This window comes from Pocillopora verrucosa, chromosome 11 (genome assembly GCF_036669915.1).
Source record: "Pocillopora verrucosa isolate sample1 chromosome 11, ASM3666991v2, whole genome shotgun sequence".
Taxonomy (NCBI): Eukaryota; Metazoa; Cnidaria; class Anthozoa; order Scleractinia; family Pocilloporidae; genus Pocillopora; species Pocillopora verrucosa.
The window spans coordinates 5,380,585-5,393,342 of record NC_089322.1 but is presented as its reverse complement, the minus strand read 5'-3'; the positions used below and the strand labels follow the sequence as shown (position 1 = coordinate 5,393,342).

At 39.2% G+C, this 12,758-nt stretch overlaps 2 protein-coding genes across 2 annotated transcripts; both read right to left on the bottom strand.

Moving 5' to 3' along the window:
* Positions 1 to 695: 695 nt before the first annotated feature.
* Positions 696 to 3,814, bottom strand: LOC131795281 (probable glycoprotein hormone G-protein coupled receptor). The gene is made up of 2 exons (XM_059112850.2): positions 3,530 to 3,814; positions 696 to 3,066 (listed from the first exon to the last, which is right to left on the bottom strand). Exon 2 carries the CDS (start codon positions 2,937 to 2,939, stop codon positions 1,620 to 1,622), a length of 1,320 nt encoding a protein of 439 aa, XP_058968833.2. The 5' UTR covers positions 2,940 to 3,066; positions 3,530 to 3,814; the 3' UTR covers positions 696 to 1,619.
* Positions 3,815 to 4,749: 935 nt separating this feature from the next.
* Positions 4,750 to 12,350, bottom strand: LOC131795296 (ADP-ribosyl-[dinitrogen reductase] glycohydrolase-like). The gene is made up of 8 exons (XM_059112866.2): positions 12,130 to 12,350; positions 10,259 to 10,546; positions 9,391 to 9,579; positions 8,517 to 8,660; positions 7,665 to 7,970; positions 6,636 to 6,794; positions 6,064 to 6,194; positions 4,750 to 5,227 (listed from the first exon to the last, which is right to left on the bottom strand). The coding sequence occupies exons 1-8, from the start codon at positions 12,313 to 12,315 to the stop codon at positions 5,197 to 5,199; spliced, it is 1,434 nt and encodes a 477-aa protein (XP_058968849.2). The 5' UTR covers positions 12,316 to 12,350; the 3' UTR covers positions 4,750 to 5,196.
* Positions 12,351 to 12,758: the final 408 nt, after the last annotated feature.

Sequence of the window (12,758 nt, the reverse complement as noted above, 5' to 3'; positions counted from 1 at the left end):
GTGGTACCAATTTCAGTGACCCTCAGTACAGCTGGTCGAGAACGATAAAAACAGGCCGGAGGGACCTGGTAAAGGATGACCGCGACCGCTAATGGAGCTGAAAATTACAGTGATTATGGGTAAACAAATTCGGGACTTTAACAACTGACCGCCTGATACTGGACTGTGGATAGAAATGTTAAGGTTGATTTAAACCTAAGGGGAGAATGTCCCTGTAGAAAACGTGGTTAAGTAACGAGTACCTCTCCCTCTCCCACCACTGGGCCTTAAGTCAACAATCACAGTACTTTTTTTGTCCCTGCTGCAATATCGGTCAGCGGTCTGCTAGTCTCCAACCTCTTCGCGGTATGGGTATAATCAAATACTTTTCGCGTCAATTATGATCAGTCAGAATTTTTCCTCGAGTGTGGTTTCGTACTAGTATCCTAACCGTCAGGCATGTTCTTGCTGCCTTTTCTTCGTTTGATTTTCATTGACCTTGTATGTCATTACTGTAAATTAATTCTTATGTATTTAGGACACCGCTGGTTATTTCATTCAATTTTGAGAATTTATCGGTGTGTTTGCTGCAGTCCCTAATTGCAACGTATCAATAGCGCCACTGAATACTTGACGACAAACACATTTTCAATCTTCAATTCTTAAAATAATGGCAGATAAAAGGAGCCCATTAGATGATAATTTTTCCATGCTACTTTATTTAATTCTAATTATGTTGATTTATCGGATTATTAATGGCATGCAATGATTAATAGCTTTATTTCTCAATCCATCAAAGCTCCCACACGTCACGCAACTTAATTGGTGGTGCGCGCGCTGCGTGACCTAAAGAAAGTGCTGCTGTTCAGGAGACTAGGCCCAAACATTCATACACGATATAGCCCAAAAAGAATTCTGATTGGTCCATCTAACGATACTTAATTTACGATAAACGATATTCAACTGTAATAACTCGCCAAATGAAAGGTTTGGAGACTGGCACGAGTTTCTTGACCAATGAAAACCTATGTAAACTGCACAAGTTTACAATTATTAACAAAATTATTCAATTCGCTGGATATATTAACACCCCCTTGAAAACTCGTTGCCCTTGCTGTCATAGAGATTAGTGTATTCAGTTCCATCTAAAGTTTGTGCAAACTAAGCGCATAGTAGCCAGAAACCGACTAAGTTATACTTTTCCGGGTAAACATTCAATACAGTGCTATCATTACAAGCCCTTGACCTGGAATTAATCAGTATTTAGAAAAATCCAACATTGAGAAAACCAAACGCATAGTGTGAGTCCAACATGATATAGTCTCGCAATCGAAATACAATTTTGGAACCTATAATTAAGCTCAAAACGTTTTTTTTTTAAGAACATTTCTTCATCATTAACTATTTTCCTGTTCTTTTCATTATTGAATCACACCTAACTAGGATTGGGTTCAGACTCATTTCCAGTCTTCAATAAGTTAAGCTACCGTGTCTTTTAAATTGAGGAGAGTTGAGGAGAGGAAAGCATATTCTCTCCTGATGGTCCTTCGTAAGAGATGTCGCAGTATTTTTACGCCTAGATATACCAGGAAGTTGACCTTCTGGGAGCTCCTTCCTTGACTGCCAGTTCAACTGGAAAACTATATCTTCGTCAAGCTTAACACACTGCGTGAAGTCCTCAACTCAGGGGTTTGCCTGCCTGGACTTCCACCGCCATTGTTGGAGCTTACTGTCGGGCCTCGGAGTCTGCCCGAGAGCGAACTTGTCAACGACGTGCTACGGCCTTTACGAAGACATATATAATCTATTTTAATCTTGATGGCCTTTCTGAATTTTTCTGCTCTGAAGGCGTAAAGAAGGGGATTAATAAGTGAATTAAAGCTGAAAAGGATGGTTGGTAGAACGCCCGTGAGAATTTCTCTACTTTGCGGGGACATCACCTCTTGAATGTTCGTCGTAAGCCACAGAAACGCGATGACGATAGGCACCAAGAAAAAGATCATGTTGCTAAGGACTAAAGCTCCGATTCTCCTTGCTAGGGTTCCGTCTCTTTTGATTCCAGCCTTTTTTTCCGTTTTCTTCACAGTTTTAAAAACTTTAATGTAGAAGGGTATGGTGATGAAATACAGGACTATTCCCCACAAGGAAAGTCCAATACTCAGCTCATACGAATGGGGAATGTCTTTGATCGGGCGAATAGGAATACAGAATGTATTGCCGTCATAGACAGAAATATTGACCAACGGCAAAACAGCGATGCTCACGCCCAAACACCATGTGATTAACACAAGGATGAACGCTATCTTCCGAGTGATTCGTAATGAGGGTTGCATACAGTACACAACTGCCAAATACCGCTCCACGGTGAGAATGAGCGACGTCTTGATGCTAACAATTGCGCTGGAGAGCCAAATAAACCCAAGGGCATTACAGAGATTCTTCATGAATAACATAAACTCTGTGTAGGGCTTCAGTCTTGTGCAGACCAAGATAAGTGTGTAGAGACTGACAAGGAAGTCGCTAAGAGCCATATTGCTCGTTAGACACATAGTCACATTCCTTCGTAATACTCTTGTTGTTAATGTCACTACGATCACTGTAAGATTCAGGATCATGGCAATTGGTGCGATTAGGAACTCGATACTTAAGATTTTGTTATCGATGTCCCAGCAACGGTGTAAAGGGGTGACGCGAATTTCATTGTCAAAACAAGCTTTTATCTCGAGGCATCGTGGAAAGAATCCATGATTTGCATACCCCACAACCTCTTGGCTCGCCTCGAGTCTGTTTACGCGACAATGTCCCATGTTCCCAACCAGGTAATCTCCTTTTCGAAGTTCGGAAGTCTCTATATTAACCCCATTGTTTTTAAACTCGCCTTCCTTCAGAGTGTGGTTCTTCACCAAAGAGCAATTAGCACATGGGTCGTTCCAGGTCACTCCCTTAATTTCCTTGAGCATGCGCAATTTGAGCAGAAAGGTCGGAAGAACGAACTTGGAATTCCCAGATAAATCCAAGAGAATCAAAGACGGAAGACTGTTTGTGAAATTTCCCTCCCATTCTATCAGCTGGTTCCCAGAGAGTTCTCTGTTATCAAGAGAGATTGAACGTAAAAAAAAAATCACTGAAATTGTTCACCACTCTTGTTTGGGAAAAACAAAATATTGTCTTCGAATATTCAAACAAAAAATATATTTCCCACCACACACACACACACAACACGAATACCTGGTGTGACAGATCTCTGCAAGATACTGTCGCGAGATTACTCTAAAATGACAGTCGTGTTTCTCTATTGTGCGAGATGATATCGAATTCAGGGAAAGAGAATAAAGATTAAAAGACAGTTTACCTTCCAATGGAAATCAAAACAATAAAAGCCAAAAACTTAACTAATCATTGCTATTTTGAACTGATAAAGACTACATCAACAGCTCCTTTCCTAGAAGAAACCACGCCCATTTTGAACGGCACGTTTGACGGTAACTATTTATTAATGTAGGGTATTATTAAACCCAGATCCTACTGTATAATTGAGTATGAGGCTCACTTTTGTTGTTTTGTAAACTAGAAATGTCAATCCGACGTTGATTGCGCCCCAAACTTCTGTTGTCCAATTGTGATCCAGCGCTGTCTCCCCAAAATCCTAGAAGACGGCGCCTGCAACTTCAAGGTACTAAAATCCAAACCTGGGCTTTCTTTGCAATCTCTTTAAATCTTCTCTCATCGTTACCCTTCATTGTTAGGGGTCTCACTAAGGTGATGGCTTTTACGGCTAACGGTTATAATTTTGGCAAGTCTACAGTTACGGTTAATCCACAATAACACAAAATGACACATTATACTAGAGAGGAAAACCTATTACGATTAGTCTTTTTCATGACCAACAAATAATCTTGGTTGGCGATTTACAATCTTATATCCAACGCACGCTTATGGTATCATTTTTAAGTCATCTACAGTGCGCACGCACAAATACGGCTAGCCTTATTCTAGAATATTTTCGCCTATGACTTTGATTCGCCTCGTAAATCGCATGAAAAGGTTGTTGGATGTGTTCCTTTTTTCAGGATTTACATCGCTGTGGCTGTATGGATGGATTAGTATGCCAGAAGACTGCAGAGATTACAATTTTCCCAGGCATTAAGATTCCTCTTGAGCAGTGCGTCAAGATGTAAACACGTATATTTACGTAGCACCATTAAGTGCTGTAGTAGCTTGAGCAAGAAAAATAAAAATAAAACGGTTCTTTGCTGTGTGTTTCTCTATTTCGCGTCTCTTACACATAGACTGACTTTTCCTAAGTCTTCCCGAAAGGAAGCCTGGGCATAACTGCCTTCTCGTCGTACCCTTTGTCACGTGCGACTGTGACTCGTCCCCAACTCTCTCGCGCTTCTTGAGGCAAACATGGAATGAACGTGAGCTCAAAAGGTTTTCTTTTTCGTGCACTCTATCCCATGAATGTGTCCCCTTTTGCGCTTTTCCTCGAATTGCCTCTTCTCTCTTGCGCCTATAATTTATATTTATTTTTCTCCTCTATGCGCCTATGTCTACATTTTCTTTTACCTTGCGCGCCATCTTTTCATTACGCACCAATCTTGATAGGTTGCCTTTTGCTTTCTTGGGTGACTGTCGTCAATTCACCTGAGGAATTTCTGAACTGAGGAAAAGTTATTTGATTTCATAATTGCCTTTGGGTTACGTCCAGAGTTTTATTAATATATTCATACACTAACTACATCTCCATATATATTTGGGAGTGCTCTACTTACGTATTTTGTCCCCCATTAATCTAGCATTTTTAGTTCCATTTTTAGGGAACATACTTAAACTGTTACCTGAGTTTGATGACTTCTGTCATAATACTTCTCAGGGGGGTGGATGTGTGTGGGTGTGCAGGTGTGTTAGAACATTAACATGAAGCTAAAACTGTTTGATTTTCTAGCGCAGGCACTGATCTCTTTATTTTTTACACCTATAAGTTAAAATTTGAAATGTAAATAATAATTTAGGGCTTGTACTGCGCAAATCAACATATGAATAGTATCAATGCGCATTCCATAATAATCCAAAAACAAAAACAATATTATGTCAAAAGTTAAGAAAACATATCCCCTTTAAATTTTAGAAATATCAGCTCGGATCTAATATGAAGTACTTTTGAAGAGAATCCAAAATTGGATTTTAAGTGTCCAATAAAGCGCTGTTTTTCATTCTTCACTCACTCAGACCAAGTAGAGCCAGGAACCTAAAAAAGGTAAAATTACTTTGTTTGAAAATGTAAAAAAAAAAAAAAAAAAAAAAATATATATATATATATATAAATGATATAACGTTACTTTCCGCCGACTTTACGCCAACTAAGTGTAATAAGCAAGGTTTACAACACTAGGGCCGATTTTACGCGGACAACAATCCTCAGTATACATAAAAACTCACAAACTCACAGTATAAAATGGTACATTCCCACTTTCAAAGCCGTAGCTTATGTAGGATGGGAAGGATTGAGAACGTCTTAACAAGCCGCAGCTTTTACTAGACGCGAAACCACTGGTATTAATGGCATCGCGGCTTAAGTAAGGCGCAAACTTACACTGTGCAAGCGCAATTTTTCCCGCGTTTGGGCGTTTTTCCCGCGCTCGCCACCACTCGCGCAACCGAGAGCCATTTGTAAGAGTACTTCGCAGCTTAGTAAGCCGCGCTCCTAGGAACAGTACACTTCGCGTCCTATGTAAGGTACGAATTATTATCCCCGTATACACGGCAGTATTGACACAGTTATAAAGATTTATATTACAGACATTTTCGGAAGTATTTGTGATGATTTATCAAATGTTATCAGCTTAGCCAGTTTATTAATTGCACTTTTTACGTGACATCGCACGTGACGTACTGCACCAGCTATAGCAGCACGCGTGTCTGATCGCGCGTCTGATCGCGCTTGTCTTGTTCCACGTGTACACCATTCGAGATTTAGTGTGAGGGATTTATTGCCTGAAATGCACAGCAATTTTCTTTGCATTGTGTGGGCTCTATTTTAAAAGTGTTCAGAACCTTTCAGCAATTCCATAACGTACTACTTACCTCTCAATCTTCTCATCTAGCCACGCTTTATTTAGCAAGTTATTGAGCCAAGACTCCGGCAGTTTACTGGCACCCAGTTTACAGCCTAACAGCGCCCCCGCTACAGCGCCATTTGTGTCAGCGTCTCCAGCCTGAGAAGAAATGTAGGTCCGTAATTTAGTGCGTGAAAAAAGAAAATATACAGAACCAGTTAGAAATACGTGTTGATTTAACCTTCACTGAATTTTGCAGTAAATCAAGATTTACGCTTAAATGACTTTCTTATATATATATCAAATAAAATCGCACCAGTATCTTCAAAGATACTCACAAAATTTCTGAGTATCGTGAACATTTTTCTTACAAACTCCCAAAGTTCTCTTAACTAAGTACAGTGGTGGTATGAGTAGTAGATTAAAATATTTTACACATAGAGACACAATATTCGTAAAGTAAGAGGATGTTTCACACTCCCCTTAGCAATTCAGACAAAGTCTCCGTAGAAACTACAATTCATTTACACTCGTCAAAACGATAATTTTTAACAACAAAAATCCAATAAGATATTGATTGCTTCCAGGCGTCAGACGTACCTCAAATGCCACATCCTCTATAGCAGCACGAAAATCATCTTGCCTCAATGACCAAATTCCAGCGCCTAAGCATTTGTAAGTGTAGCCTATTTTGCCATGTTCGTCAAGTTGTAGATTTTTCAATGACTTAGCAAACACGTGCTTTTTCAAACCCTCTTCCTAAAAACCAATTTACGAGACAAGGTCATCACTCTGGTTTTAACCAACTGACAAGCAACGTGCTGATGCTCTAAGTCGCCGGGGGGGGGGGGGGAGTGGGGGTCGGAGCATATTACCTGATTAACCAATAGCCCTCTGTGACTTGCTTCTTATCCCCCCCTCCCTCATTGGCACTTAATTGGACGTCAATTCTCTACATTCCCCACTTTTAGTTACTCCAACGAATCTCAGAACGCATTTAGAGTAATAATTTCATATATACTTTTAAGTGCCAGAAATAAAAATGAATTGGTTTGGAGAGTACAATTCACATTTAGAGGAACAATTTCAAGAGAGGCCTGAATAGCCGTCACTAAGAAAGCCGAGCGTGAGGTTCGGAGACGCTTTTATAGGCAGCATTGCTTAGGGAAGGAGTGTTTAACTCTTTTCTTACATGCGTACTTCAGGGAACTCGCATCTGTTCACCACAGAACCACGAAGCCTTAGTAGCTGGTAGGAGTGTTTAATTGGACAATGGCAAATTGCACAAATTGGAGTGCATACCCTGGTTGTCTAAGGGCTGAATAAAGCTAGTCGCTCTGACCAAGGGCTACTGCTTCAAACGTCATCTTTAGAGTCTTTAAGGTGGTCAGTTAATTTCATCAACTCAGTTAATAAAACTAAATTACCTTGTTGTACTCTCACACCGACACAGCACCACAGTTTCTTTAGAAACTTACCCCCTTTAAGCTACGGTAACAGCCCGTTAGTTATTCCTTCAATGGGTAGCATAAAGCATTATATGAAAATCAGGATGCGCAACGGTTACATTTCCCACCAGCTTTCACGAGGCTTCTTCGAGGTGCTCCATAACAAATTATCGAAAATTACCTGCTCTTCAGTTTCAAGTGTAGCACTGGCATAACTACAAGCCGTCTCTATCAATGCCTCAACGTCATAGCTTCCAGACTCCTCCACAAAGCACTTTCCTTGCAACATCATTGCAATGGCTGTTGTCACAACGACACAAGACGCAATACATCTTGGGTCTGCATGGGTGACTTTACAAGCCGCCTTGGTGTTTTCTATCACTGCATAAATGTCACCAAAGTTATGGACCCCTAGAATTGAAGTGCGCATGACACCTCCGTTTGGAGCTACAAAGCGACCTGAAGAATCCCAAACGTACTCGGCTGCCTGAGAGCAAAGAGCAGAGGATAAACGATAAGTTTATATGAGAAGCTAAAATTTCCCCTCCCCCCCACCCCTTTTCCGTCTCTCCTTCCATTTCATTGTTGAGGCTATTCCTCAACCAGTTGTTAAGTCCATTCCGCAGTTGTACATTTTTCTGTAGATACGTAAGACCATGATGCCTCAGCAGCTTGTTCTTTAATTTTCATCTTTATTTTGTATCAATCGCACATAGTGATGCCAGTTTGCTCTGAAATAGTTTGCTGGCTTGTGTTTTCGAGACCTTTGTTAACATTAAAACCACAATGAGTGACCAACACAGAATTTCTCCTTACAATATCAATACAAAATCAAGCAGACAAGTGATGCGAATAAAGAAAACTATCACTTGGGAGATCATCAGTTGATCCAATACCAAACTCTCAGAACTAACATCATAAGAATTGTATGGCACACAGTAATGAGAGTTACTAAATGTGATCTTGAGGATGAAAGGGTTTATTACTCAGGCCAGGGCAACTTCCTGACTATTTCATGATTATTCATCTGTACCTTGTGTGGATCAGTAAGAAAGTCAGGATGATGTAAAACACGGCGTGTAGTGCTGCCAATTCCCATTCCACCTATATCACCCAGCTCTGGAAAACCCCTCCTGCTCCAATATTTCATTTTTTTGGCAAAATCAAGGGGGACCATCTGCAAAAAATAAAACAGCCAATACTCCCAATCAGTATTCAAATATACTTCACATATTTTATCTTTTAAGGTGGTTTACCTCAGTCACTCTAGAGCTCTTTATGTCTTAGAGTCTTCACTTGGACCAGGGGGGGCCCTTTGCAGTAGAGCTTCAAGATGGACCACATCATCTTGGATGTGGTTTTATTTCGTACACCTAAGTGGTAACCTTTTTTGTTTGGTTGAAGTGTGTGGGCATGTTAATTTCGTCAAACAATTTTACACTAAAATTAGTTTTATTTTACCTTTGTCCAACCTTCCCCAACACTGATTACAAATGTCCATCTCTTATCCCGGTTGTTACAGAATGAGGTGACTAGGAGGATTACTCCCCCCCTCCCTGCATGGAGGTTTGCAGGATACCCTCTGCCCCCCTCCTAGCATTTTATCAAGTTTCCAGACAGTTTACTGCCCAATATAATTTCTGAGTAGAGAGGGACAATGTGCGAGTGCAATGTCTTGTCCAAGAGCACCCCACACTGATGTCACAAAGGGTCAAACCCAGAGCTCTTGGTCTGGAGCCCAATGTGCAAGCTGCACTTAAACCACAAGGCCAGTACAGCTTCCACTCCATATTCAAAGAAGATCACTGGCACTCAGAGCAGAAGGATTTAATTTGTAATCAGTTTCCTTCTAAAACCAGCCCAAATTTAGAGGATCATATGACTGTATTAATGTTAAAATTTTTAACCTTTCCTTTGTTGTCCAACAGAGACTGCAAAATCAAAATCATTTGATCTGAGTCATCAGTCCAGTCTCCAGTTTCCCATTTCCTCCGATGAGAATCATTGTTCTTCATTTCATATTCCAAATGTATCCTTTTCTGACTTGTACTGAAATATCCCTTGTCTTTATTTACAATGCCTCTGCGACTGTAAATCTGTAAGAATCATACAAGAATAAAGGCTTATTACTGATTAATAGAGTCTGAGGAGGTGAAGAAAGGAGACAAGTGCAATTATGGCTAGATAGAGGGAATGGCATATCTGATTTAGGGTTAATATTCTCCGATTTACCACTTAAGTTTTTAAACTCTTTCTTTGATTCCACTATTTTCTGCTGCAATTTTCCAATTTCACAACTTTACCTTAAGTAATGATTTTTTACTTTTTCGTTTGAAATTTATTTTAATTATAGCAAAATAAGGTGAAAGTTGCCACTTAAAGGAGATTGACTCCCAACAGTTTGATAAAAACAAATTCTCCTTAACAGTATCAAATGAATGTTTAGAGAGCAGTATGGAGAATATGCATACTGATGGTTAACATGTGAGGCATGACTAAATGCAATCAGAAAGAGACCTTATAAGATAAAACCTTGGTTTTCAAGATGACACCAAGATATATGGCTTCCCCTTCCTTGAAAAATCTTTGATAGTGTTCAGAAATGGTTGGATTTTCAGAAATATGGGTAATAAAATTTAGAAAAATTTTATTTGCATTTCACTCTGACTGGAAGTTTTGCAGGTATACATAATTATACATACATACACACACACACAGACATACATATATTTTATACATACATATAGAGACATTATTTGCTAAGTTGCAATTTACCTCTGCAGCTTTAGATTTAGTCATAAACTCTGTTAAAAGTCCTATAGCATCTCCGATACAGTTTCCATAAATGACACCTTTGATACGATCCACCAAGTCCTTCTTGTTCAAAGAAGATTTGACATTGAAAGAAATGGGTGGGTCTGTTGCTCGTTCATCTTGTTGTTCTGTTAAAGATTGACCTTCCTGTGACCCAGCCACATTGGAGGATTCTTCTTTGTTAGCATTTTGTATGCTGGTATCAGTGACTTTAGACTCTTGTTCAACTGAGATGCTGGCAGTAACAGGCTGTTACAGAGATTGAAATGATAAATCTTAAAAATTATTGCTTCAGTTGATTTTTTTTTTTTTGGTATTTTATTTGTTTTTGGGTTTTTACAGTTTTTACAAGTACGCAAGATATATCACAAATTTCTACATGCATAAATTTACATTACACTACTCTATTACACAAAGAAAATACCACTACACTGGAGTACGAGAATAAAAGAAAAAATAAAAAAAAATAAAAAAAAGAGGCATCGCGTATTGATATAAATAATAAATTAGTTCAGCTATTGTTCTATCAGTTGAAGGAGGGGTTTCCATTTGTTGTAATGGATCTCAAGTTTATTATTCTTTCTGGCTATAAAACATTCTATTTGAAACGTACTCTTAATTCTTTCGAAAAAGGATTTAAAGGATAGTTGGTTCAGTTGATGACATAAGCAAAACCCTTTGTCACCAAACTGTAATGAAATAAACCCCATGAAGAGAATGGGGTAGACTAGCATTTTAAAATACCAGAGTTTTAACCCTTGAACTCCCAGAAGTGACCAAGATAGAATTTCTCCTTACAATATCAAAACTGTAATATCAGGCAGACATTGAGATGAGAATAAAGACAATATATATTTGGGGATTGTTAGTTGATCTAATATCAAATTCTCCAAGCTCATATCATAAGAATTGTATGGAGGACAGTAAGGAGAATTACCAATGAGATCTTCGTAGTGAAAGGGTTAATATAAACCCTAGTTTCTGAGGGAAACCATCTGGGTGTGGCTTAAACTTTCTGGGACCCTTTACTGATAACAGCACACAACCTTAAGCTACCACAATTTTTACCATAATGACTTGTATGATCTTTATGCTTTAACTCTCAAGATCCATAGAGTAATTCTCCACACTGAATGCTATACATTTTCTCTTAAACAAGACTGGAGAATTTGGGTTTCATCAAGATAACATCCTCCAGCTAGTTCATAAGCCTGTATTTTCACATACCTCTTTAAAATATAACATACTATACATACTATTCATTACTGGCATTTTTCTCTTCTTTAATTCTAACAATCCTTCACGAAAACACAATGTAGATGATTTATCTGTTTATCTCATTTTATTGTATCTTTTTATTATTGATTGCTTGAGATTTCCTTTTTTTCGCAACAAAGATTGGCACTTGGCGGCAAAAATTGAAAAAAGGCTTTCAGTAGCACTTACAAGCTTATCGAAAAGATGAAGTAGAAAGGCTGCTCATGCATGTTACACACAAAACTTAAGATTAAATTTAAACACTTAATGATGCAGCTTAGAGGAAAAAATGTTTACGTGCTTATTCACATGTGGCGAAACCCTCTGGCAACTGACTCAATTTTCTAATTTCGTTACTTTCGTCCGAGGAGGAGACAGCCATCGAGCGAGTGATGTTCCACTGTAGATATATTTACTTACGGCTCTAAATACGAGAGGCTTATACTTAAAATGCCCTAAATATTTTTCATCTGATCTTGGAAGCTGAAAATGTCAAAACTAGAGAGCAATACGTTTGCAATCAAATCTATAGATGCTTGGTTACTTAACAGAGAAAGAAAAATCAAGTCACTTGCCTTGGTAATTTCTGCAGTGTCGTTCTCAGAGTCTGTTCTGCAGTCTACATCGGCAGTTTGTAAGGAGTTATTTTGGGGATTACTTGCCATTGTACGCCAAAATCTTTTTGCAGACTGCCTTAAGTATCTACCATGGAGAGAGTGTCTCAAAACAAGAAAGCGAGAGAAGCAGCCAAACACTTCCATTGAAGATATGGTCTGCAAACTTCCGCATTGAGAAACGTAATTGTCTATTTAGTACGTCATGTTCGACTACATGTAATGTGTACTAATACCTGGGGGAAGGACCAATTTCAGTGACCCTCAGTACAGCTGGTCGAGAACGATAAAAACAGGCCGGAGGGACCTGGTAAAGGATGACCGCGACCGCTAATGGAGCTGAAAATTACAGTGATTATGGGTAAACAAATTCGGGACTTTAACAACTGACCACCTGATACTGGACTGTGGATAGAAATGTTAAGGTTGATTTAAACCTAAGGGGAGAATGTCCCCGTAGAAAACGTGGTTAAGTAACGAGTACCTCTCCCTCTCCCTCTCCCACCACTGGGCCTTAAGTCAACAATCACAGTACTTTTTTTGTCCCTGCTGCAATATCGGTCAGCGGTCTGCTAGTCTCCAACCTCTTC

Excerpts from the sequence above, each read along its gene's own strand:
- LOC131795296 (XM_059112866.2), bottom strand. The coding sequence starts at position 12,315 with ATGGAAGTGTTTGGCTGCTTCTCTCGCTTTCTTGTTTTGAGACACTCT. Across the intron at positions 6,795-7,664 it reads CACTTGAAACTGAAGAGCAG|GAAGAGGGTTTGAAAAAGCA; the intron begins GTAATTTTCGAT and ends ATTGGTTTTTAG. Across the intron at positions 5,228-6,063 it reads CTAGATGAGAAGATTGAGAG|GTTCCTGGCTCTACTTGGTC; the intron begins GTAAGTAGTACG and ends TACCTTTTTTAG.
- LOC131795281 (XM_059112850.2), bottom strand. The coding sequence starts at position 2,939 with ATGCTCAAGGAAATTAAGGGAGTGACCTGGAACGACCCATGTGCTAAT.